At 44.3% G+C, this 27960-nt stretch overlaps 1 protein-coding gene and 1 long non-coding RNA gene across 5 annotated transcripts in view; one reads left to right on the top strand and one right to left on the bottom strand.

The window, feature by feature from the left end:
• Positions 1–893: 893 nt before the first annotated feature.
• The window catches only part of LOC146064160 (uncharacterized), a 103349-nt gene continuing 76282 nt past the window's right edge, over positions 894–27960 (top strand). The window contains exons 1-3 of one of the 2 annotated variants that reach the window (XR_014471758.1): positions 894–1026; positions 2842–3203; positions 5188–5278. This is a non-coding gene — a long non-coding RNA (uncharacterized LOC146064160). The remainder of the gene's footprint in view (positions 1027–2841; positions 3204–5187; positions 5279–27960) is intronic. The other variant, XR_014471759.1, reaches the window with a different exon arrangement.
• Positions 9243–26187, bottom strand: LOC146064158 (glutathione S-transferase 3-like). 3 transcript variants are annotated; one of them, XM_083177348.1, is made up of 8 exons: positions 26007–26187; positions 25342–25416; positions 18731–18827; positions 18360–18411; positions 16897–17029; positions 15723–15864; positions 14198–14323; positions 9243–10399 (listed from the first exon to the last, which is right to left on the bottom strand). In XM_083177348.1, the coding sequence occupies exons 3-8, from the start codon at positions 18815–18817 to the stop codon at positions 10277–10279; spliced, it is 663 nt and encodes a 220-aa protein (XP_083033474.1). In that variant the 5' UTR covers positions 18818–18827; positions 25342–25416; positions 26007–26187; the 3' UTR covers positions 9243–10276. The 3 variants fall into 3 exon arrangements, with proteins under 3 accessions (XP_083033474.1, XP_083033473.1, XP_083033475.1); XM_083177347.1 differs by having other exon boundaries at positions 25354–25416; positions 26007–26184; XM_083177349.1 differs by lacking the exon at positions 25342–25416 and having other exon boundaries at positions 26007–26185.

Genomic DNA, 27960 nt, shown 5'->3' with positions numbered 1-27960 from the left:
AGGGGGACATTGGACTTTATGAGGGAGGCAGATTTTGACTACATTGGCTGGAATTTCTTGCTGGGGGCAGTTAAATGGGTAGTGGGCAGGTTTGAGAGGGAAGGGGGGAGTCACTGGATGGGCAGGGTGGGAGAAGAAACTGCAATGTGATTGTGAGAGGAGATACAGAAGGCTGGAGTAGTGGGGACACTGGGCTGAATGAGGGGGGAGGACTGGACTGGCTCGTGCTTTATAGTAGGTGGGTAGTGAAATGGGCACGGTGGGGAGAGAAGGTGGGAGACACTGGATTGGGGGAGGGGGTGGCAGTAAAGAGAGAGGACGCTGGATTGGAGAAGGAACCGGCACCAAGATGGGAGCACTAACCTGCTAATTCCTGCCTGGACTGGTCCCCGAACAGTCTCTGCAGCCACACGCATGTCACGCTGCAACACCTGTTAGCTTCAGCTGCTGGCATCTGAGGTGCTGCTGCCTCAACAAAATGTGTCTCCCCGGTGGGCCGATGTGTCGTTCAGTGGAAGAGGCATGTGGCGCCATCCCCAGCTCTGCCTTTAAACCTGCAAGTACCGCGGTAGAGGCTGTGTGCAGCCGCGCATGCGCACCAGCCCTCCCGCAGCCATTTTAAGTTTGGGTGACATGGGGCTGGCCGCGACCATGTTTAATAAGGGCATAGTGCTGCGGCCGCGGCTGCTAAGCACGTAGATGGCAGGCCGCGGCCCAGCAGGGAGGGTGAGCGGCCGCAATTTACCTCAAATAAGCCGGCCCACCGGGAAAATGCCCGGTTTCCCGGCAGACCAATCCGCCCCTGCATGGTTTTGCCCATTTTGAGAACAAATTTGTACTGCGATCTGATTTGAATAAGGGCCTATGTCTTTATAGCAGCTGGAGTCTGGGGGAGTCTCTTAGTGTTGCCATAGCAACTGCCCAGATATAGAGCTGTTGACATCAACAGGCCCTCTGGTCACATGCTCACATGCAGTCAGAAGGCCAACAGCAGCATCTCGATGATCAGAATCAAACAGGGGCTGGGTAAATATACTGTACCTCTTCCCCTACTTCCCTAACCCTCCCTATCTGATGCCTAACCCTAATCTTCTCTCATCCCCACAGCTTAACCCTAATCCTCCCCATGCCCCCCTTAGTCTAACCATAACCCATACCTCCCAACATTGGCACTTTGTGAATCGGGACCCTTGCGCAGCAGAGCTGCTCATGGGCACGGAAGGGTGTGTGTCCCATACAAAATTTTCTGTCACTATAGGGATATGACCAGCACTGTATAAACTGCTGGCCATGCTCCCAGCTCCTCTGTCTCACTGAATAGACGCTGTGCGCATGTGCACAGCATCTATTACCCGTTGCCCCCCTCCGTGGGACAGCCCCCCAAAAAGTACAGTCATACCAGCAGTGGCTCATAGGGATGTGCACCGGCCACTTTTCGCGTTTTGGGTTTTGGGTTCTACTGGTTTTTGCCAAAACACCCCCTCAATGTTTTGGGTTTTGGGTTCTGATTTTTTTTTTTAAAAGCATAAAAAAACACTAAAATCACAGAATTTATGTGTTTTTTTTTTCGCCTACACTATTATTAACCTCAATAGCATTTATCTCCACTCTAGGCAGTGGCAACAGCAGACTGGAATTATATACTGCGATAAATACTGGTAGCCAGTGGCAACAGCAGACTGGAATTATATACTGCGATAAATACTGGTAGCCTAGCCAGTGGCAATAGAAGGCTGGAATTATATACTGCAATATATAATACTGGTAGCCAGCTGCAACAGCAAAGTGGAATTATATACTTCGATAAATACTGGCAGGCTGTGGCAATAGCAAAGTGGAATTATATACTGCGATAAATACTGGCAGGCAGTGGCAATAGCAAAGTGGAATTATACACTGTGATAGGTACTGGTCGCCAGGGGCAACAACACACTGGAATTATATACTGCGATAAATATTGGTAGCCTAGCCAGTGTCAACAGCAGACTGGAATTATATACTGCGATAAATAATACAGATAGCCAGCGGCAACAGCAAAGTGGAATTATATACTGCGATAAATACTGGTAGCCAGTAGCAACAGTAGACTGGAATTATATACTGCGATAAATACTGGTAGCCTAGCCAGTGGCAACATCAAACGAATTATATACTGTGATAAATACAGGTAGCCTAGCCAGTGGCAACAGTAGACTGGAATTATATACTGCGATATATAATACTTGTAGCCAGCTGCAACAGCAAAGTGGAATTATATACTGAGATAAATACTGGCAGGCAGTGGCAATAGCAAAGTGGAATTATACACTGTGATAGGTACTGGTCACCAGGGGCAACAGCACACTGGAATTATATACTGCAATATATAATACTGGTAGCCAGCTGCAACAGCAAAGTGGAATTATATACTGAGATAAATACTGGCAGGCAGTGGCAATAGCAAAGTGGAATTATACACTGTGATAAATAATACTGGTCGCCAGGGGCAACAGCACACTGGAATTATATACTGCAATAAATACTGGTAGCCTAGCCAGTGGCAACAGCAGTCTGGAATTATATACTGTGATAAATATTGGTAGCCTAGCCAGTGGCAACAGCAGACTGGAATTATATGGAATACCCCTGGGAAACAGGGGGAGATTAGGCGCTAATAGACCATACACAGGAAAAATATATAGATAAATAATATATATGTATATTAGTATTTCATATAATACTGGTAATTTTTGTTTATTTAGCTGCAATTCTCAAATATTGTACTAGTGTGAGTACAAAAAGCTGTGTATGTCCACGTGTTACCGTGGAAATACACAGACAAATATATTTTGTTTCCTATAGGAACAGGAGAATGCGCTTTTTTAAAGAAAAAGCCCCCTAGTCGGGCGAAACGCGTTAGAAAGGTGGACCCAGCCTGCTTCTTTCAAGTGCCAACACAGCCCGTATCATTCCTGACAGCCTGTGGACGACATTTCACCTTACCCACAGACTGCAGCATTTGTGTTCATCCAGCCGCAGCACAAACTAGGAGAACGCCAGGAGGAGGAGGTGCGGCAAACGTGAGAGGTACCTGCCGCCAGCGCCCGTCCACATACCAGCAGCAGCGGGAGTGAGAGACCCACGAGCTGCCTCCAACGCTCGGACCGGTACGCTGACCCCCCTCCCAGCGGGACACTCCATCAACCACAACCACCGGACCAAGGGTGAGATTCACATGCTAAACGCACGCAATTACAGCTAAAAACCCAGCAAACAAAGTGTCCTCTGGTGAGAAAAATTATTTTCCTTTAAAATCTCTGCATGTGGCTAACCTGACTTATTCACCACTAACGGGCCAAAGTCGGCACTTCCAACTACATTGAGTGTGGAACATTTATCTGAAAGTCCCGTGGCTTTCCCCATCTCACAAAGTATATTATACCAAACCATCAGTGTATACATTTTTTTGTGTTGACCATTGTGTCTACACTTTTTCATTCCATTTTTTCTTTTCTTTTTATATTTATATTGTACATGTACATGAAATGTTTTAGGTGGCCGCCTATGTCTTTTTAATATTAATGTTTATTTAAAAATAAAATGCAAATTATTGCTTTTATATTGCAAACAGTCTCCATTGTTCTTGATCATCTGAACTCATCCATAGACAAAGGGAATCCTAGATTATAAGCGCATTCTCCTGTTCCTATAGGAAACAAAATAGACTGGAATTATATACTGCGATATATAATACTGGTAGCCAGTGGCAACAGCAGACTGGAATTATATACTGCGATAAATAATACTGGTAGCCAGTGGCAACAGCAGACTGGAATTATATACTGCGATAAATACTGGTAGCCAGTGGCAACATCAAACTGGAATTATATACTGCGAAAGGTACTGGTCGTCAGGGGCAACAGCACACTGGAATTATATACTGCAAAGGTACTGGTAGCCACTAGCCAGTGGCAACAGCAGAGAGCAGACTGGAATTAATTAATTGTACTAGGCAATGCAGGGCAGGCAGTGGCACTAGCAGCACCAGTGGACTATCACACTGTGACTGACTATACAGGAGCAGATTCAGCAGAGGCAGGCCCCAGCACAAAGGAGAGATAGTACACAGCACTAGTCGTCCTTGCAATAGTGATGTCTTGAACACTGAGCAGAGACACAGTACAAAGCAGCACGGGCCCCAGCAGAGACCATAAACAGCAGCACACCCTACCCCACCCTTCTCTGAGAATGGAGTGAAGATGGCGGCACGAGGTTGCGGAATGTAAGGGTTCCGTGATCTCGCGAGAATCAAACACCGGGCGATGACATTTTGCCTGCGCGCCCACATCCGAGTCAGGCGGAAGCTCTGAGCGCTGCTCGGATCCGGACTCAGATTGATGATGTCCGTGCGGGCTCGGATCTGGGAAATCCGAGTCCGCACATCTCTAGTGGCTCATGCTACCCATGTGACTATTGTTCTTGTGTAACAGGGACGATTTATTAAGCTCGGTGAAGTGATAAAAGGGGAAATTTACTAAAGAAAATTTGTAAAAAAAATAGCTGTATTTGTATCCAGAAATACACTTATTTTTTACATTTACTATCCCGAAAATATGGCAATTCGTACTCGTATTGATGTGCTATCAATACGAATATGAATTGCCCTATTTTCGGTATAGTAAATGTCAAAAATAAGTGTATTTCTGGATACAAATACACCTATTTTTTACACATTTCCTTTAGTAAATTTCCCCCAAAGTGTCTGTTTTTTATCATTTTTTCAATCAGCTCCTAACTGTGAAGTTACAGGCTTGGTTTGAAAATGACAGGTAGGAGCTGATTGGCTGGTGATAAAAAACAGACTCTTTATCACTTCACCGAGCTTAATAAATCTGCCGGACTGCACTGTCTGTAGAATAAACTCCCTCCCATTAGGAATGGACAATCGTAATGTCACTATTTCTCTTTTGGTTGAAATCATCATTAATACACACTAGTGTCTCCAGTGGGCACGGCCGAAACAACGGTAGGGTTTCTTTTTTTTATTGTCAATTTCCATCCATTTTCTGAGCACTCTAATAAAGACAGAAATATGCGGTCAGATTTGCAGAGAGCCCTCAGATCAGAACCAGCCCTGGCCTTTGGTCTTGTCTTGTCCCCTCAACCAGAAGTACCAGGTTCACTGACTGTTCTCACTGTCTTTTCCAGACTCCTGGCAAGTTCTTCTGTCAGTCACTCACGAACCCGTGGTCGTCATGTGGGTGGAAGGAGGGAGCAGCTGAGAGGGCACACTGGAAGTGTAAGTATTTTTGCCAGAATGCAGTAACAAAACAGAACATCAGCTGTACATAACATGATTTATCGTTGAGTGTAGAATTATAGTAAAATAATTTCTGCAAAATATATTGGATACAGTGATAAAAGTATTAAAGCACTGGGTAAAATGCAGTAATATATAATTGTACATAAATGGTTATTAGGTATATTATTGTATGCATATGCACTGGTGAGAAACTTAACAGAAAGTAGCCGGATTTCTATGGTATATTGGACATATGTACCCCAGAGGATTACAGTAGTGGATAGACAATGTCTAGATCAAGAGTCATTAGTTTGACCACTAATGGTCGGTCAGCACCTGAAAATGGTCAACATACCATAGGTCACCATTACCAGAAGGTTGACACAAGAATAAGGTCGACACTCAAAGGTGGGAGCAGCCAGTAGGGGAGAAAGAGCAGAGGAGACAAGAGGAGAGGAGGTCCAAGGGGCAGGTAGAGGATGAGATGAGGGAGTGCACTTCCTTATCTGTAGTCAGGCGGTAGGAGGACAGAGTTGGATACTTGGAGTGGAAGGATGATGGGTGTGGGGGTAGCTGAGGGGGAATTGGAGGAGATATTAGGCCTTATTCTAGGTCACTCTTTCTGACAAAATCATTCTTAGATGGACAAAAACATGTGCACTGCCGGTGGGGCAGATGTTACTTGTGCAGAGAAAATTGTCCACTGCCTTAAAGGTGCCAGATTCTAAAGATCCTGCTGGACCTCTAGCATCTGTCAGAGGAGCACTGCGTTGCCAGGAAGCCCAGCTTCCAGGACCGCCAGCACGCCTATGGTGAAACCCCTGGTAACGATCATGAATCCTCTGTCAACAGGCAAACAAAACCCTGGCAATGAGAATATAGGTAAAATAATGTATAGTTAATGTAGGGGGAACGTCAGTAACTTATTTTGGCAGTGGTGGGGGGGGGAGAGATCTAGTTACACCACTTTTTTGCACAATTAATGAATGCTTATACACACACACACACAAAAAAAAACGTATATATATCTTTGTTGTATGCCGGCACTCTGAATTCTCAGCTGCTCCGGTGCCCAGTCCATAACATAATGTAGTTTTCCAAATAAGGAGGCGCTCGGAGACTGTATAATTTGCCTCTCCAAAGGTCTCACTCCATGCCTAAGCAGTGGACATCCATTTCCTGCCCAGCCTGACTGGCTGCTCGAGGCGGTGGAACGCACAGCTGATGCCTATGGAACGCACACAGTTGTGACCATGGCAACGCTGTAGTTGTAACCGGAAGTTCGGCTGAGGAGGCTTCCAGGAGGATGGACGCGCGGCGTGTGGGAGACGCTGAAGACAGGTAAGCCTGTGGGTACCTGCTGCATTGTAACCTTGCTGTAGGTGGTTCTGAGGACGGGAGTTCACTCTTGAAAGTACTTAACCATCAATACAGACATTTTGCTTGATTATACAGTCTCCGAGTGCCTCCTTATTTGGAAAACACACACACATATATATATATATGTATTATAAACGGCTCAAACATTAGTGGGAATATATGATTAATCACAAATTGAGGAATAATTATTGGGGGGGGGGGGGGGGGGATGACAACTATGACTTGATCAGCTACTCTGTACATGTTTCCTGTGATTCTGTGGGGATACTATATGGATATGTGAAAATGAAATCAATGAGAATATTTGCATATTTTCAGCCAGCCGCTGTGTACTGAATCACAGCTTCGAGGATTTATGAACTTGGGGGTAAATTTACTAAGATGGGAGTACTACTGAAGGATCCATAGCATCCAATCAGATTCTACTTTTGATTTATTAAGCACCTTCTAGAAGATAACTAAAATCTGATTGGTTGTTATGGGCAACAACCAATCTTCAATAGAACTTCCATCTTAGTACGTTTACCCCTTAGTAAGCAGGAAGTAATGTACTGGGGTATGATGTAGACAAAAACAGCCAGAACAATCAGTGATGCTGCCCAGCAGGTTAAGAGTATTACATTATTCTACAAGTCCCTGTTAAATCAGTATTCAAATCAGTCTATTGAAAGGTTTCTCACTAGGGCTGAAGAGCCCTTTTGTTCAGGCTGGTGTGCGCAAACAGGAAGCAATTGTTTTAGAAGTGTGAAATAACTTTTGTTCCCAAACAGCACAGTGCAAGTAGCCTGTGGCAAAGAAAACGGGCACCGAAGTAGGAATAAGTGGAAATGTTACCAAAGTGAATAAATCCCTGCTGCTTTGAATGGTAAATCCCTGAAGGTACACTGGCAGCTTATATACTGTGTATATAGGTTGGATAAACTGGAAGTTATTATATCTTACAGTAGAACATTGCATGCAAATATAAAATGATCAGCCATACATTTATTTGGTGTACTGGTAGAGGAAAGAAAAAAAGTACTCTCTTTTTATTTATTTGGTGTACTTGTAACAAATATTTCAAGGACTTGTTGTTATGATTGTATAGCACTTGTACAGATGTCTTGCTTTGTATATACAGTAAAGCCAGGCTGAAATGATTGGAGGCATTACAACAGTAAAGCAAACAGAATAGTTTATTTTTTTTTTCTATATGAATACATGTTATTTATTTAGTAAATATTTGTATTGGTATTTTCACATATATAAAACATAATAAGCCAAAATACACAGAATGGGTATATTATGCATTAGCCGCTAGCATTACTAGCAATAGCTTTTACTAATGACTTTTGCTTTTGAGAACTGTCTATTAAAAGAAGCTCCCATCAATCTTGTGTTTGCATTGTTAATTGTACTAAACCCTTGCCATATCACTACATACCGGTGTTATCCATATATGTTTTTGACTTTATTTGCATGTACTGTTACACACAGAGCCGGCCCTAGGCATAGGCAAACTAGGCAAATGCCTAGGGCATTTGGAATGCCCAAGGGCACCAGCAACTTCTGCTGATTAAAATGAAATGCAGCATGCCTATATTCTGTGTGTGAGTGAGGCTGTATCTGCATATGAAATAGTATATTTATGGAAATCACTGTAACATAGGTACCGTATGCAGGTACAGCCACAGTCGCACACTGAATATAGGCATGCCACATATCATTTTAATCATCAGAAGCTACTTATGTGTCCTGGTCACATAACAATGCAAATAAGACACATTTTTAGCAAAAAAGGCACCCAACGTTAGCAAAACTGGCCAGGAGCTGCATGGCCTATTGAGGCAAGATGTATGAGGAAACATCTGTATCCAAGCAGAGGCAGAGGTCACAGTGTTAGCGGCTGTGCGAGTGCTGTCTGCGGGTTGGTTGGTTGTGCAATAGTGTTCGGCATATGTGTAAGGGGCATTATGTGTGTAATCTATAAATGCATTAATAATGTGGGACATATTTGTAACAGGCATTATGTGTGTCATGTGTATAAGGGCATTAATAATGTGCAACATATGTGTAAGGGGCATTATGTGTGTCATTATGTGTATGAAGGGCATTAATAAAGGTTGGCATTATGGGGCATTATGTTTATAAGGACGTTAATAATGTGTGTCATGTGTAAGGGGCATTACTGTGTGGTATTATCAGGGGGCAAAGAGAAAGGGGTAGGGGGTACAAATTACCCAGGCCAAAGTCTGATGGAAGGGCCCAGTGGGGGCCGCGGGCCCCCTCCCCTTAAGTGACAGCAGCAGCTGCAGCTCTTCTCCTCTGCCCAGCACACACTGATTTGTGCTGGGTTGCAGTGTGGCCATGAAGGTGCTTAAAATATAATATTTTCTCAGGATTTTTTTCTAAGGGTATAATGTTAATAATGTGAGGAGTAATGTATATAAGGTAAAGTGGTACTACTGTGTGATGTAAAGTGAATAAGGGACACCATCAAATGATATAATGTGAATAAAGTTGCACTACTGTGTGGCATAATTTGAATTGGGGGTACTATTGTGTGGCCATGCCCCTTACCAGCAAGAACACCCCCCCCCCCCCCCCCCCCCCGTTTGTGTTACTGGGTAGATGTAAACTTTGAAAATACTGTTTGGTGGCTTCACAGAAATGTATTTATTTACCAGCCAGAGATATGCACTTCATTGCTGGCCATACATGCTGGAAAAAAACTCCCAGTGTGTATGGACCTTACTTTAAATAACAAAGATTGTGTATAACAGCCAAGCACATCACTATAAGGTACATACATGTTATTATTTTTAAATTGTTCAATGTATCTAAGGGTGAGTGCAATCGAGGGCAGGAAATGTATATTAAAAAAAAAAAAATAAAGAAGAAAGAAAACCCTGTGGCTTAGGGCATTTTCCGAAGCCACAGGGTTTTGCTATTCGATTAGATGAGAGAAAACAAGACAAAGTGATTTCTATAGAAATCAATGCATCTTTTTTTTTAATAGACATCTCCAGAGCAAGTCTGATTTTTCATCAAATCTTATTTTTAGGTAAAATCAGACTTGCTTTAGTACCTTTGCAACACCCCCCTGAGGACTAATTAAGCAATTAGAAATTTCAAATGAGCTTAATTAATCAGTCATTTCTTACTTTCCAAAGCGGTGTTTAAAATACCGCAGGTATCGGAAGTGCGCAGACTCTTTTTAATTCAAAGTTATCTGCAAGGTTTTATTGTTTTGGTAAACCTCGCACCAATTTGAATTCCCCCCATAGTGGCAGTTACATATACTATATTCAGCATGTCTGCATACAATAAAACACCCCTGACAGCTCAAGGTGCAATGTAATCATCCCCTAAAGTGGAAAACGGTGCTGGGGAGCTCGAGACAGCACTTAATGGAAAGAATTGCTGCAGATATTGGGGAGGGGTGCTGCCACTGAATTGTTACACAGGAAGAATATTCTAAAAGATGGAGGGAAAAAAAACACTTATTTGCCTAAATATTTGGAAAATATACTGTGGAGATGAACCATGAAATGAACAGGAAATTAAATGTAATATGCAAATTTCATGGCATACTTTCCTTTCCTAGCAACTATGTTGTCAAAGTTTATCTTCATTTTAGCTGTGAAGAATTTTATTCACAGTGTCCACATACACCGCATCCGCCATCGGCTTCCTTCCACTCCCCGGTTGCAGGAATTTCTTAATAGTTGGGATCTCACTTGTACTTTTCTTAAAAGCCTAAAAAATGTGTCAAATAATAGAAGAATGTCATAAAAAAAAGTAGCAGGTCCAAAAATGTTACTTTGTTTTTGTTTCAACTTTTGTGTCTGCAATGCTATCAAAGAAAAGTCACTGAAATTAATATAAATATAAACACATACACATGGATACCGAACAGATCTTCAATCATTTCAATTGATTTACTATTTTGATTATTTTGTGCATAACTTTTGGCACAAAAATTTAGTATTTTAGTGATTTTTTTGCCTTATGTTTCACGTGGGGCTATTCAATTATACCGTTTATTTTTCATGTGGCAAATACCACGTTTTTCTGCAAAAATACATCGGATCTGGGAAAAGTTCTGGATTCTACAGTATGTGTTTTTACAGGGGGAAAAAACAGTGCTGATAGGGTTGGTGAACCCCCGGCATTTCATGAGTACCCACAAATACAGTGGGTGAGCCCACAGAAACGCCAGGAGTGTCCGAGCAAATGCAGGCATTCTTGTGCTTGCTCAGGGCGGGCGCACGCCATCGACGAGCGCCTGATTTCGGTTCAAACCCAGCAGCAGCCGAGTAACTCCTGGCTCACGTGGTGGCTGTGAGCGCTGGGGGGAGGAGGAGAAATTCTTTGTTGGTAAGTAACCATTGATAGATTTCTCCTCTATGCGGGCGCTAGCGAATTTATATGTACCTACACATCCGTTTGCAGCCCTGCACAGGGGCTCAGATGGCGAAGGGGGAGGGGCGGTGCGTTCGTCGGGGTGGCGTTAACCTGCTTGCTGGGCTCCTAACACTCGCTGGACAGGGAGCAGGTCTGAATCGAGTTTCAAATCACGATTACTGCTGGTGTCGGATACAATTTAATAGCCCCGGGTGGGTCGATTTTAGTGGTAAGTTACTGCATATAATTGAATACCGGACCAAAAATGTTGTAAGTCAAAATGTAGAACATGCAAAACATTTGTATACTATAATATCACAAAATACTGAATATTATTATTATATTTTTATTTATAAGGTGCCACAAGTGGTACGCAGCTCTGTACATATAGAACACATTATAACAGTACAGAGTACACAGAACTAGACATAACAGCGACAGATGATCAAAAACAGAGCACAATTAACAGGACAAATCTTAATACACAATACAGCTGAGATATAGGGCCTTATTTTGGTTCATTCTTTCTGACAAAATCCTTCTTAGATGGGCAAAACCATGTGCACTGCAGGTGGGGCAGGTGTTACTTGTGCAGAGAGAATTAGATTTGGGAGGGGTTTTACTTCAAAGTGAGATCTATATTGCAGTGTAAAAATAAAGCAGCCAGTATTTTCCCTGCACAGAAACAAAATTACTCACCCAAATCTAATTCTCTCTGCACATGTTACATCTGCCCCCCCCCTGCAGTGCACATGGTTTTGTCCATCTAAGAAGGATTTTGTCAGAAAGAATGAACCAAAATAAGGCCCATAGGGACATGAGTAAGAAGAGATGCAGGTATAGATTGTAGGTGAGTAAGAGAGCTGTAATTGGAATGCAAGAAGGGTGCTGTGAGAACAGGAGGGAGGAGGGCCCTGCTCTAAGGAGCTTACAATCTAGAAGGAGGGGGAGAGAGACAGGTGACATGCAGCGGTGTAGCTAGGTGCCACAGTGCCTGGAGCAAGGGCATGTTCCCCCCCCCCCCCCGATTTGTAGTAGGCAGGGCTCTTGCGTGGCAAAAAGGGGACGCGGCTTAACATTATACCACACACCGTAATGCCCATTGCACATAAAGCCACATGCTGTGATGCCAATTACACATAAGGTCACACATGATGCCCATTACATACTATATAACAAACTGTAATGCCTATTAAACGTCACACAGACATTACATAGTATAATGCCCATTATACATTATGCCACACACCATAATGCCCATTACACACTGCGCCCCACACTGTGATGCCAATTACACATTGCGCCTTACACCATGATGCCCATTACACATTATGCCTCACACCGTGATGCCCATTAGATGTTGCGCCTCACACCGTGATGCCCATTACACATTATTTGACACACATGATTCCCATTACACATTATTTGACACACTGTAATGCCCATTACATATTATACGGCACAGGACAGACAGGGGGGGCAAAGATGGACAGATAGAACAACATAGATAGAAAGATGGACGAGGGGAGGGGGAGCACAGATGGATGGATCAAGGGGAGCATAGACAGATGGGGACAAAGTACCATGTTGGGTGACAGACTGACAGATGGACGGAGGGGCAGCATAGACAGAGGGAAGAGTTGGGGGGGCAAAGACAAACAGATGCTGGGATGCTCACTATTACTTTCTCTCCTTCATAAGACAATGGCAGCGGCTCCTCCTCCCTGTGCGAAGCAAAGGTGTCAGCAGTGGGTCTTCTCCCCCCTTCATGGTGAGGCTATGGGCAGAAGTGTCCTCATGATGTGGCTCCGGGCTGCGGCTAGTCCCCACCCCACACACCGCGCGGCTCCGGGCTCGATGACACAGCGCGGCTCCGGGCTGCGGCTATTGTCCCCCCCCCCCTGTGCGCACACCTATGCCTGGGATGCCTGGCTGGGAGACGTGCACTGCTATTTAAAATTCACATCTCCCGCTGGACCGTGCTAGCCAATAGACGCTCGCGGTCCAGCAGCCACCAGTTGATTGGCTGCTGGACCGCAAGCGCCTATTGGCTAGTGGTCCAGCGGGAGAGGTGAATTTTAAATAGCACCGCCTCACGGTCTCCCAGACACATCGGGGACTCGCCGGGAGCCAGCGAGGGAGATGGCAGCGGCGCGGCAGAGAGAGCGCAGGGGAGCGGGCGAGTTGGCGGTGCCAGCGCAGCTCTGGGGCCATGATACCTTCCTGCGCCCGGAGCTGGTGCTCCACCGGCACCGCCCTCGCTACGCCTCTGGTGACATGAGGTGCAGGTAAGGAGACCTGAGACAAGAAGTGAGCATGGCAGGGAGGGTCAGGACATGAGGCAGCAGGTAGAGAGAATGGGCAAAGTAGTCCTCTCCCTCCTCCTATCCTCCTCTATCTGCACCCTTGACCTCTAACAGCCCTGCACTGTGGCCCATGCCACAACACATCCTGCTAGAGGGCAGAAAGCATTGTGAGTGAATAGGTATAGCACAGGATTGAGGAACCATGGCTCTGGTACAATAGTGTAGTTCAGAGTGTCAAAATAGAGAAAAGAAAATAAGTACAGAGTTAGGGTAGGTAGTGTGAGAAGCAGGTGCAGAGGGACATATACAATGCACAGAGAACTGATGTGGAATCTGGCACACAGAAATGGATACAGAGAAAATATGACTTGTGATATTAGGGTATACAGGTATTACATTTGTGCAGAGATGTATGAAGCAGTGAGAAAAGTGGAGAAATGTGCCAGTGGAGAAATTGCCCCATACTGTACTTGTCTGATTTTTTAAAAAAATTCAGGGAAATTGGCGCAGGGCAATGAATAACAGGACATATTGTGCTCCATTCAAGTACCATGTATATCGCCACCCATGAAAAATATCTAGATAATTTATGGAGAAATACATATGAGGATGCAGTCATATTATCAAGTACTGGGCTGGATTAAAATGATTAATCACATCCGATCTCCATTCGAAAGTGACGGGAGTTTGTGGGTCGGTATTCAATGGATGATTTTATCATGCTGATTGCGCCCATTAAGGTCAGGTTTAGTTGCGCATTTTGGCTAAATCCGACCAAACAAATGGGCGCGATGCCTGAACGGAAAAAAATATGTGAATCTCGCCCACTGTGTGCAATTCTTACCTGTAAGTTAGGAAAGTTCTGTAGAATGTCACCGTGGATCTCTTCCAACATCAAAATCACCTCTAGAAGCTGCACATCTGCAAGACTGAACTGGTTTCCAACAAGAAATTTCCCGTTTTCTAAGGCCTAAATGTAAAAAAAAAAAAAAATATATATATATATATATATATATATTTATTTTTATCTAAAGTTACTTATATAGCGTAGCATATTCTGTTGCGCTTTACAATTGGAAACAACGGTGATAAAACATACTGTAGAAACAAACCAACATAGAGGTAGGAGGGCCCTGCTCACAAGCTTACAGTCCATACTTGGATTTTTTTAGTCTAGCTTGTTCCTCATCCTGGTAATGGTAGACTATGCATTGGCTTTTCAAGTGCAATCCCCAACTACCACATTTAGATCATGTGTTATGGATATCTATCTGTGGAAGCATGAGGGACAAATACAGACCTAGAAAAATCAACTCACATGCAGGGCCGACACTAGAAATTCTGGGGCCCGGGACTGACCTACAGTCCAGGCCCCCAGCGGCACAGCGCCATACCTCCGAACCCCCCCAGGCGTGCCAGCCCGCCCACCAACCCCCCGCCTGCCACTGCCAGCACCCTGCCTCCCCCTACTCCGTCCCCATTACTTACCATCATGTCGCAGCCACGTCCTCCGGCTCCTTCAGTCTCCATGGTCCGAGCACACACTGCACAGTGCAGCCTGCAGAGCACCGAGCCCCTCTGTGTCCTAGGCTCGGCGCTCTGCAGGCTGCACTGTGTGTATTGTGCATGCCTGGCCACCGGGTGAGAGACGCTGGGTGCGGATGCGTGGGGGGGGGGGGGGGGGGGGGGAGGGCTGGCTGCCGGGTGAGGAACACAGGGGGCAGGGGGGCTGTGGGCAGCTGCCCAGGCCCCTCCAGAGGCTGAGGCCCGGGACAGCTGTACTTAGGGCACCCCCCTGTTGGCGGCCCTGCTCACATGTGTATGATGAAATACATCCTTATAACCATGACATTCTTGTGGTACTGGTGGATTAGAGAGCGTTGAGTACCCCTAGTCTAGGATACACTATACTCATCGGTAATTCAGATTATAAAAGGTGAGGTCCACTGTAGAATCTAAAAATATGATCTTTTCATAATATTTCACATATATACCAAATACACGTGAAGTTACAATATGGACCCAGGTCATGATTTTCTGGTATAGTATAATGTAAAAACCTGTTTTTTTGAGCACCCGTTCTATAAATGTTTGCCGAAAGGATGTCACTGTATTTACTTTCAGAAAGCGGAGATCCACTTTGCAGCCTTTTTATTTTTTTGCCATTCATGACCTCACATTGCTCCTAATACGAGCATTGGCCAGATAAACAACATTATTAAACAGGAGTGACATTCCTGAAAAGCACAGAGCATAAGCTCAAATATTTTTTTTAAACGTATGAACAAAAACCAGAATAAAGACAAACACTAGAATAAAGACAAACACTGATCTGTTATCTGCACTTTAAATATGTCAATATTTCTTACTTTGTTAAATACTGGGAAGAATCTGTTCACTGCTCTGTTTTTGAGGAGATCTCTTCTTTGCTCCTTATCGGCCTCAGGAAGGAAGAAATATGATATGACCAGTGATGCCAGGTCACTGCATCCCTCTACATACATGTCAATGCTGAAATGATACCAATAGCAGATAACGTGAGTACAGTAGAAGGTTAATCATCATTTATAGAAGGTTAATTATCATCATTTGTTTGCAAGATGTAGCCAAAGTCTGCAGGATGGCACCTTACATTTAATAGAATTCACAGAGTTATTATTTATTACTAATCTGACTAAAGGGTTTTGACATCCTAGTATAGTGGGCAGAATAGAGGAGATATGTACCTAAAGAGGGTGGGGCCTAATGATGCAATTCTACTTTAATTGCGTAACCTTAGCCCCCTCTCCTATGCAATTCTAGATGACTCCTGGCATTTTATCACAAGGGGGCAGGGCCTAATGATGCAACTAGCCACACCCAGCCATCTGCATCTCCTTCCCAGGCTCCTCCCAGACAGGAAATCTAAAATATAGGCAACTATTGTAAGCATTGATACGTTAAAAAAAAAAAACTCTAATTATTCTAAATTTAGTCAGAGCTCATTGTAAGCCACAATTTTCTGTCCTAACACATGGACTCACCTTGCGGTCTGTCACTTATCGGTTCACCCACCAGATAGAGAATGTAAGCTCTTACAAGCAGGGCCCTTCCTCTTTCCTTATGTAATCTTACTTTCCTCTTCCTTCTGCTATTATCATAACCCACATGCATAAAGTGACCCTGAGCTAGTCTGCTGTTCCCAATACCTAATGTAGAAGTATCATTCAGCACGGCATAGAGGTCATTGTAACTATATGTAGCATGCATAATTGACAATTATCTATCTTGTCTGTAGGTTATGAACATTATACCCATATATATTTGTACTATATCTGCATATATGCTCTGTGAGGTGCTGCAGATGCTTTGTGGTGCTCTGTAAATAAAGTTTATGAATAATACAATTAATGCTGATAGTTCTCCATACAGATGAAACGGGGACACAAAGTAGAATGCACACAATGCATTGGAAAACATCGATGTTGTATTAATATTACTGTAGCTATAACATGATGTTAAAAAAAGAAGTTTAGTTGGTAAACATAAATAAGAAGTACTTACAATAAACTTTCTTTCAGGTCCTTTCCATACATGTTGTACTTTCTGGCAATGTAATTCAGGATGGCTCGTGTTTGTACAAGTTTCATGCCATCTATTTCCACCAATGGGATTTGCTGAAACATCAGATCTCCAGCTAAAAGGGCAAGAAACAATCACTTCAGTGTTTATTAGGAAATATGTCTCATTCTATTTCCTAGTGAATTCTGTTCTTGTGTTCAATTTACCAAATGGCAGCTTCCAATGTATGTAGTTGACAAGCTCACATAAGTAGTATTACGATTCCCTGGATAGACTCAATAAGCAAAAAAAAACCACCACGCCCCTGTTACAGTGCCAGTGATGAAACACGTGATTGCTTCCCACATTTTGTTGCAGGGACTTTAGAGCATTATCAACAATAGTCTTGATCAGTAGACTTTTCCTAGGATGTGTGATAGTCTCCAATAAGAAATGAATGAAAGGACCTAATTCTGGTCCACACGCAACGCTGAGAAATTTGCAGCATTTCGTGTGGATTAAACGTTACCGCCCCCCCTTGCTCGCCGAGTTCCCCGCACGGCTGCGAATGGATATTTTGCATAAACATCCATTTGCAGCCTTGGGTGCTGGGGCCTAATCATACGATGGTTGCCGAATGATTTGGAAGGTGCATGCAAAACTAAGACACTCTCTGGTGTCTTAGCTTTGCATGCTCCCTGTATGGGAAGAGGGCGGACAGCTGACATCCGGTAATGTCAGCTGGCCACCCCTGGCAGCCGCGTCACTGCCTAATTTCTATGGTAACGCCCATAATTTTCATGGGAACACCTATGAAACACTGGGCGTTCCCATGAGCGCAGCCGTCACCACCGCCCCACGCCTGCACTGATTGGTGCGAACGGCTAGCCGTTCACTATGCCCGCTTACACCCAGCGTATGCACATGTGCAGAAGTAAAACATCGCTCCCCCGTACGAAATTGTAAAAGTAGTACAAAAATATTTTTAAAGTACTACACTATTGTAGCCCCTCTTGAAGATTGATTATTCTATAGGTCTGTTAGGCTTCTGTAATACGCTCGCCACCTATTCTAGACTCACAAGGAAGAATAGCCGCTGCTCATCTCAGTCAGGATTCCAACGTCAGAGTAATGACTGCCGGAATCCCGAATGCCGGTCAGTCATCCGGCACCCTGGTGAACAGTCAGTCAAAAAAAATCAGTAAGATTCAGTTGACATGATCTCCCCTAGTATACCCTGCTGTTTTGGTTGATACTTTATCTCTCTCCAATGCTTAGTACATACACCTCTTAGTACACTATTCGCAAAAACAAATAAACACTGCTGTGCGGGTCTTTAGTTTTCTTTGAGTTTTTTAGTCTTGGTCAGCAATACTTTATTGGTTTATTAATCACATCCATCATAAGGGCTAATTCAATATAACTTTTTTTTTGTAACTTATAATAATGTAATAAAAATACTGTACATTTAAGCAACTTTTCAAAATCCTCCTTCGTTTCAAATAATACTTCTTCAAACTGTGAATAAAATAAAAAAAGACTATATTAAATGCATCGACGTTTGAGCAGTACAATCGAACACCTTAGTGATAAACAGGAATATAGAACACAATGGAAGCTATATTAAATGCATTGGAGAGATAATATGCTGAGAAGTGTCCCACTCAGTGAATGAAGCACTAAGTGTACGGAGTGTTGGGATAATTGAAGTTTTCAATAACACAAAAACTGTACTCCCTAGCCATACAGAGAGAGATAACGCATTGTTTCTGACACCCGTTTCCTCTACTGTCTGAGATTTTAAAAGCCTGTGACTACAATATGTTCTAATACTTGCCTCAACACCAACTGCGGCCAACAGCCACCTAATACACTCCATTCTTCCTCGTCCATTGAAGTAGTGAAGTCTTGGTTTTGAAGCCATGATTATTTGCCTGGAAAAAGCAATTCATTGATATGTATTAAGCAATCAGAATGAGGGTTTGTCTGGAAAAAGCAATGCATTGCTATGTATTAAGCAATCAAATGAGGGTTCTGTGCCCTCATTCCAAGACAGTAGAAATGGACTGTGCTGCACAGCCTATTTCTACTTTTCACACATCAACATTGAATCAGTATTGGATGCGGCCAAACACTGTGCAAATCTGTCTAACTTCCTATCGATTTTGACTATATACATACCTCCCAACATGTGGCTGCCACAACTTGTACTTCAAGATTGTAAGCTTGCAGCAGGGCTCTCCTACCTCCAAGTCTGTCTGTTGGGAATGGGATCATTCGTCAGACTGCATTTAGGTCTACAGTCATTAGGTCGACCCCACTAGGTCGACTGGCAGGAAGGTCGACCTGACTTAAGGTCGACATGGGCCAAGGTCGACATGACTTAAGGTCGAATTTGCATAAAGGTCGACATGAGGAAGGTCGACTGGTCATAAGGTCGACATGGGTTTTTCACTGTTTTTTTATCCGAATGTCGACACAGTCGACATGGACACAGTTGGCAATGAGAATCGGACCCTCGCATCGCTCGCAATGCTTCGGGCACGGTGCCTCGCTGCGCTCGGCACACTATTTTATTCTCCCACCACGCCCTAGTGGATGGTAGGGCATGAAATACCGCCTGTCGGCACATGTCGGCTCAAAAAACAGTGAAAAACCCATGTCGACCTTATGACCAGTCGACCTTCATCATGTCGACCTTTATGCAAATTCGACCTTAAGTCATGTCGACCTTGGCCCATGTCGACCTTAAGTCAGGTCGACCTTCCTGCCAGTCGACCTAGTGGGGTCGACCTAATGACTGTAGACCTAAGTTCATTCTAATAGATGACCACATCCCTAGTTAACAATATCAGATGCAGGTGGTCAAACTGAGTGTAAACATTGAAGGATATTGGTAAACAATATCGTTCAGTGATGTGGGACTCGCAAGTTCATTAGACGGGAGGGATCATTAATACAGGTTGAGTATCCCCTATCCGAAATGCTCGGGACCACAAGCATTCCGGATAGGGGAATTTTTCGGTTTTTGGAATACATTTTTTTTGCCATACTTACCTGTCCCCTGATGGTGTCCGGTGGTCCCTCGGCGTCCACGCAGTCCCCGGGCGTCCACAGCAGGCCTCCGGCATCTTCTCTGGGTCTCCAGCGGTCCCAGGAATGCATTGCGCGGGTGTGCGCGCGCACCGGTGACATCACCGGCGCGCGCGCACACTCGCGCAATGTATTCCTGGGACCACTGGAGACCCTGGAGAAGATGCCGGAGGCCTGCTGTGGACGCCCTGGGACTTGGTAAATATGAAAAGAGGGTTAGGGGGGGGGGGGGAATTATTCGAATGATTCAAAAAACCACGTTTTTTGGAATAATTCGGATAATGGATGCCCGGATACAGGATACTCGACCTGTAATATTGGGGGAAATTTGCTAAGATGGGATGTTGCTATGGGTAACCAATCAGATACTATCTAGTATCTTCTAGAAGGTGCTAAATAATATCACTTTCATCACACACTGAGCATTTTCACACGTTTTAGCAATTTTCCCGGGGGTGGGTGACTTTCCATAGCAGGACGCTATGGAAAGCCATCCACTCATCTGCTGGTATGCTGGTAATACTGGGACAGCGCTGGGATCAGCACTCATCGCTGCCCCATACACACTGGCCGGCTTTTGAGCTGAAAGCCAATCAAAGGAGTAAACGGAGCTGCTTTCAGCTCAAAGTTGCCTTAAATATGCTACAAAGGTGGTGACTACATGCAGAAAATATTATATATATTATATATATATATATATATATATATATATATATACCATTATATCAGTTTCCTATGATACTAGTTTTCTGTGCAGGTAAATCTGATTTATTCATGATCTCTGTATCTGTAATGCTTGTATGATATGTATTAGACTTTACATTAGAAAAAATGAGTAAAATAATCCTTTATCATAGAAAACCAGCGCTACTGTATATACTGTATACATGAAGAATAATAATCTTTAATTTAGGCTTCAGCACAGATCAGTGTCAAACGCAGGATTTTTAACTCTCCCTCTCTGCAGCACATTGGAGTAAGTACGGGAGTATGAGGGAGCGGTAACAGCCTTAAAAATGTATCTTTTTGAGGGGCGTGGCTTGGCTTGATTTGTGAGTGGACGTGTGTGGCGTGGGCTCCGCTAACATCCTGTCTGTTTATCCTGCCCCCGGGCCCATGGATCTCCTGTGCCCTCCACTTACCCTCCGGAGCGTCTCCTGCCTCTCCTGGTACACCTGCGGCTCTCCTGTGTGGCCCGTATAGCCTGCTGTGGCTGCCTGGGCCTCCGGATTCTCCGGGCGCCATCTTGGATCCAACTGCAGCCTTGTCTAGCGGCTGTCCCGGCGGGATCCGGAGCTGGGCGCGCTGCTGTGGCAGTCATCTTCCCTATTAGGGGCCTGCTACGATAGGGGTAGTGGAGAGCGGGAGCCTCGCAGCACAGCAGGGACCGCTTATTTGACCGCAGCACAGCAGGGACCGCTTATAGTGATGCCATCTATCTGGTCTACAGTGCACTATTACCCGGGACCTCCTCAGTCTTGGATGGGGTGAGTGTCTACAAAGCCTGCGTACTGCCTCCCACATTTATCTGGCTGACTCTTGAGAGTACCTGAGGTGGTGCTGCATTAATATCAGCATTAGCACCCCCAGTATGGCTCCATAACACTGTGGGTTGGATCTCCTCAATTGCCTGACGTTCCTCACTTTCAGTCGCACCTATTTGACAAGCACCATCTTGTTGCACGTGTATACCCAGCACCATTATATATTACTGGAGGGTGCTGTCCATCTCTGGCTCCTGCAAGTCATCTATTTCTACTTATCTACACAAGCTATGCAATGCCGTTGATTTCCTGTGGCACGCTATCCTTTACAGATCTGTGCAAAACCCTGGCGGTGTGCTAGCCACCGCCATTTTACCCGGGACTGGGTGCCACTTCACTACTTATGATGTCAAGCTACTGTACGTGCACCAAATCCTTCAGGCCGTAAATGCCTCCTGTCAGAGGCTCCTTGCTCAAATTGAAGCTTTCGTTGTGCCTCTAAATACTGACGCTGCGGTCTACAAGTCTTTTTCACCGGCTCAACTTATGCATCCTGCTGCTCAGGAAGAGGAGTCCTCCATCCCCTCTGCCACCATCTCAACTCCTGCTGCTGAGGACTGCTTCAAATTCCGTGTTGCGGCTGTACCACTGGACTTAAAGTGTCGACACTTATTATTTGGTTGTTCCGTTTTCCAATACACAGGTGTTTTCTCTTGGATGAACAGGGCAACTTTGGGACTTATATCTCCGTATTTCCAGGTTTTTTACGTGTGTGCTTGGGTCTGCAGGATGATTTTTAGCCTCTCTACACAAATGAAAGGTTACGACATCTGGCCGGATTAATATACTGCGTTATTTTACTAAAACGAAAGACCTGCCTTTCATACGCCTATGTATCCACAGTCTGATTTTGTTTTCCATTTTACTCATATTATTTGCTGCCATTCCATTCCTGTTTCACTAATGTATGTAGTATATATTTGTGACTGTATACCAATAGGGTATGTGCAGTTGATTTAGGCAGGAGAGTCGCTTATCCCAGCTCTGGATCATTTATGTTCTACTCTTCTGTTTTCAGTAACAATTTATCCCATTCTGCTACTACACGCTGTAAAATATATCCTTATCTTTATGCCCCTGGTAGTTCTCCTTTTAACATCCTTTATTTTGGTGGGATAGCTTGTGTGGGAGGGGATAGTTAGTGGGATAGTTGGTAGGTGGGGGGGTTACGATGGGAGGGGTGAGTTAGGTTTTTTTGGCCAGAGTAGCGGTTTTCCTTACAGCTATATGCCACTAACTTTTTCTCATCTAGGTTATTGTTAATGTAGGATTAGAGGGGGTATGTTATAGGGAATAAAGTACACCTAAGTTGGGGGTGGGTAGTACAGGGTGGGGGGTTTTCTGGGCGGGTTGATTTGGGCCTTTTGGGAGCTTTTCTTTAACTACTGCTAATTAGTATAATAGGGTATTTTAGTTTAGACAGTGATACTCTTGTTTTTTTTATTATTTTGAGCTGCAGATTTAGGGTGCTGTATGGCCTCTTATGTTTTATGTCCCTATGGTCGTGCCTTCTTACACGTTTTTTCTCTCTTTTGTACTCGTCTGCTCGGATGGCGCCTCCGGGTGGATGTATAAATGAGTACCTATCCTTATTATGGAAGGGCGATGTCCATCATCCTCACTTCATTACTGTGAGCGTGGACTCGTACGCATGTCTATCCATCTGCCTGTATATATCCTAATCTGGTTAATATGTATTTCCTGTATGCACCTATTGATCTGTTGCCCTACTACTTATGCAAATACTTTTGATTTTTGTGTTTGTTGTTGTTTTGTTTTTTTGAAAAGCAATAAAAATTACTCAATTTAAAAAAATATTTTTTTAAATCTTTTTATACACTGAATACAGTATTAATATTTAACAGTATATATGGTCTATAGCAGGCATGTCCAAACTCTGGCCCTCTAGCTGTTGTGAAACTACACATCCCTGCATGCCTTGCCATAGTTTTAGCATTCCCAAATAGCAAAACTGTGGCAAGGCATGATGGGACTTGTAGTTTTACAACAGCTGGAGGGGCATAGTTTGGGCATGCCTGGTCTATATTATAGGCTGTTTCAAATATAAGTGGTCAGGAAAAGGTTAAACCAGGCATGTCCAACGTTGGCCCTCCAGATGTTGTGAAACTACACATCCCAGCATGCTTTGCCACAGTTTTGCTAATAGAGAATGCAAAAACTATTGCAAAGCATGTTGGGATGTGTAGTTTCAAAACATCTGGAGGGCCAACGTTGGACATGCCTGGGTTAAACATTTCATAATAAATAAATACATCAAACAATAGAACCAGTACAGTAAGCTCACAATCTCCCACTTAATGGTAAGGCTCCAGTTTCTTCCTCCTGGCAGCTGCTATCTGGTCCATTGCAATGTTTGATGGCTCAGATCCAAACATACAGTAAATGTGGTATAAAAAGCTGGTACACTAGGCATGTGCAGCAGCTCTGTTTTGTCCCTTACACTGCATGGGGGTGTTCCGGGCAACCAGAAACCCCCCTGCATTTGCCTATACAGATGGTTAAATAAAAATAACTGTGGTACTAATTAAAGACGCTCTTGTTGAAGCCTGGATATCACTAAGGGGAACATTTATCAAACCATATTTGCAGCTAAATCCCCGAAAACACACGTTTTCGGGGTTTAGCCGCAAATATTAAGTATCCCCTAAATGTATCATAGGGGGACCGCAGCAGGGATCTCCGTTTCTATGGGGGATGCGAAGCTGCCCGATGTATCAACATCGGGCAGCCCGGCATCGCACCCCTGGGCTATCGCCATTCTGATATGGCGATAGCCCATTGTAGCCTATGGCTACACATTGCACTGCCCGAGCAGGGCAGTGCGGTAAGAGGGGTCGGCGGGGGTCAGCGCATAACCGCGCATGCGCTGACTCCCCGGCTTCCGGGTTAGGGCTTCGCAGGGACGGGCTCCTTTAGGAGCCCTGTCCCTGCGCCCTTAAACTTGATACATTCGCCCGATATGATCGCATTTTACAATGCGATCCTGGGCGGTAATATTCCGCCCAGATCGCATTGTAAATGCGATCATGACAAATGTGCCTCTAAATCCTGAACTGTTAAGGCCCCATACACTATGTGATTTGGGCCTGATGGTGGCAAGAAATCTTGTGAAATCGGACTACAGAGCGTGTGTGTGTGAGATATTCGATGCGCATTCCTGTATGCATCAAATTGGAGCCAGAGATCATAAGTGCTGTATATAAGATCTCTGGGTTGGATTCCATCCCGGCGTCAGGGAACGGGGATCCCATTGCATACATCACATGCAATCCTGCCATCTGGGAGGTCCTGGGTGGCTCAAGGGGGAATAGATGCCACTTCTCTGAGGGGAGAATTTGCATAGTGTATGGGGGGCTTTAGTGTGCTTTGAGGATGGATGTTGAATTTGGGCATGCCTGCTCTGATGATTCAAAGTCTGCATTTATGTGCCAGTGTCATCCCAAAACATCCACTTTTACTCACAAACACCAGAACTTCTCTACCCTTCCCCCTCTCACGCCGAATTAACTCAAGACAATTTAACGCGCCTCATCACCACAAAACACCCATGCAGTCTATAACCCAAGGCATTTGCAAATAACTGGATTGAAAATACACCACACCCTCTCATTGACATGGATTTGGGCATGAATTATGGCACCAATGTGGGCACAGGCATTCAATTTTTATCATTTGGAATAAGTTTTGGAAGTATTAAATAGACTTAGGACACAAATGTAACACTTGCAACCAGAGATTAGTCACTTACAGTACATTCAGACTAAATAGTCTTAAAAAATCCAGCTTTTACCTTGAATCTTACCTTGAATCTGAATGCTGGGTCCTTTTGCCAGGTCCAGTCTCCCCCCACCTTACACCTCACACACTGCAAAGCGAAATACTGGGTCAAGCACTATACCCACCCGTTAATTTGCCTTTCAACATGATGTGTGATGGGATTGCGCATCTCATCGCACCAAACAATTGTACTGTGCATGGGCACCTTTACACATGTAAGTGTCCACCCTCTGTGGGTACCAAGTGTCAAATAGGTTGCCTAATGCTTTGTAACCCTTGCAAATTTATAACTGTGTATTCAAATCAAAATGTATAGCCACCCATTTCATGCCCAAAACCTTGGTGAGCCATGATAATTGGTCATATGGAAGAGACCAACCTTTTTTTATTTAAAGCGTAGTACTTGTTGCCAAGTCTCCTTAGTCCTTGCACAGCTGCAACTACTTATTCAAATCAATCAAGTTAGTGCTTCTGCCTGTTTTGCCATTTCGTGCCAATAACCTTTTTGGGCAAGTCAAAATACAATTACAGTTTGTGTAATTGACATGCATTTTTGTAGATATAATATTAATTTTGTAATTACCTTCATTTAATTGTTTTATAACATTCTGAAAAAAAAAGCTGAAGCATGAATAAGTAGTGCATAATAAGAAGCAAATTTCACCCTCACACACTAACCTCAGTAGTTTCCTGGGAAGGAAATCTTTGTGTCCACTCAGACAATTTCCTGGCCAGGTAGAAGAAGCTGGTGTACAGGTGTCTTCCTCTCAAGACCTGAATGGAGATGGTTACTGCTCAGTTGAACAGAAGTGAGTACAACCAGCAGATACTCAGTTAATCTGTTCGGCTGCTGAACATCACGCCCCCTGCCCTTCCTCCCACTCTCTCCTTCCCCATATGGGGCACAGTTCAGTACTTATCCTGCTGGCTGAAAAAAAAAAAAAAACATAAAAAAAACAACAACTGTCTCTGCAGTGAAGTGTGACACATTGAATGATGGCTGATGAGGAAGTCCATTAGTTCTGTCCCGTTAGATTCAGGATGGTTAGGAGATGCCTTCTAAGACCTGGACCATAGGGCAGGATGTGCTATGCCTTGAAGAGTGATACAGCGGAGAGAGGTAAAGTACCAAGCATACAGTTGGTGACATTGCAGTTAGGAGCTGATTGGCTGGTACTTAATCTCTCACCATATTATTATCACTCTCCAAGACTTGGTGAAATCCCCCCCCCCCCCCCCCCCCAATATTTGTAGAATAGTTTATTTTAGGACAAATTTGCAGGCCAGGTGCACATATACGCTGGTGATGATGATTGACTTGTCATAAACCAGGTGCAGATTCAGATGCATCTTGAGACATGTCATTTAGGCAGAAATACACAGTTTTTGTGTGTACTTTTTGCTTTTACAATAATTTACGCCAATTTTTATACCTATTCTGCAACCCTACATTGGACTATTTTGCATGCAGTAAGATGCATTACACACACATACCTGTAACATGCATACGATAAATAACAGTTGTCCGAAGTAAAGGACACCTATCTCCCCTAGGTCACTAACAATTGGAAGTACTGTAACTTCATAGTAGGGGGGTCACCTCTTTCAAACAATATGCCTACTTGGCAGTTCTCGTCTTGTGATTACTAGACATTATGAACCTGGACTAAAATCTATCGATTGGGGTTGGGCACTTCATGTGCCCTATCATGCCCATATGGGCACCTGTAAACAGGGGGCTCCTACATTTAAAACATGGCAGCCCCCTCTTTTCATGAGGTTGCGTCTCAGCATCTATTGGGCCTGATTCAGCATGGATCTCAAAAGCAAAATTGTTCCCTAATGGGCAATACCATGTGCACTGCCGGTGGGGCAAATGTAATTCAATATAGATACTATAAATTATGCAGAGGCAAACTTGTATTTGACTTCAGAGAGTCAATGATAACAAAAGGGATTAATCATTTTGTATGGGATTGTTATGATCATGCGGAAGGATTCAAAGAGGCGTCTATGATGAATGTTGCTGTGACAAAAAAAAAAAGAGGCTTTCTGTACTGTATAATGTAGTGTTCATCAGTGGCGTAACTAAGTTTTGGGCGCCCCCCGCCGTTAGGGGGGGGCGCCCCCCCGCCGCCGCCGCCCCCCGCCAAGCACCCCCAATCCCCCGCCGCCCATGCAAACCCACCCCCCAATCCCCTGCAGCCTTACCTATCGCGCTGGTCCCGGCGGCTCTGTTCTTCTTCTGCTGAGGACCACCACAAAATGGCCGCCCCCATACAGCAGACAGTTTCAGAGAACTGTGTGCTATATGGGGGCGGCCATTTTGTGGTGGTCCTCAGCAGAAGAACGGAGCCGCCGGGACCAGCGAGATAGGTAAGTCTACGGGGGATTGGGGGGAGGGGGGTGTAACTATAGCACCGCAGCCCCCGGCGCCCCCACATGCACAGTGCCCCCCCCCCCCGCGGTGGGGGGGCTGCGGTGCTATAGTTACGCCGCTGGTGTTCATTCTAGCACCCACTATCATTGAAAACCTATGCAGTTCCTCTTCCCTGCCTGGGGTGTTACTGTCTGCTGTAATGCTTCTCTCTCAGTGTGGTCTGTAGATCAGCACTGATATGCAAACCAGACC

Source organism: Crinia signifera, chromosome 3 (genome assembly GCF_055691185.1).
Source record: "Crinia signifera chromosome 3, ASM5569118v1, whole genome shotgun sequence".
NCBI lineage: Eukaryota > Metazoa > Chordata > Amphibia > Anura > Myobatrachidae > Crinia > Crinia signifera.
The sequence above is the reverse complement of the archived record's forward strand: the minus strand, read 5'-3'. Positions and strand labels throughout refer to the sequence as shown.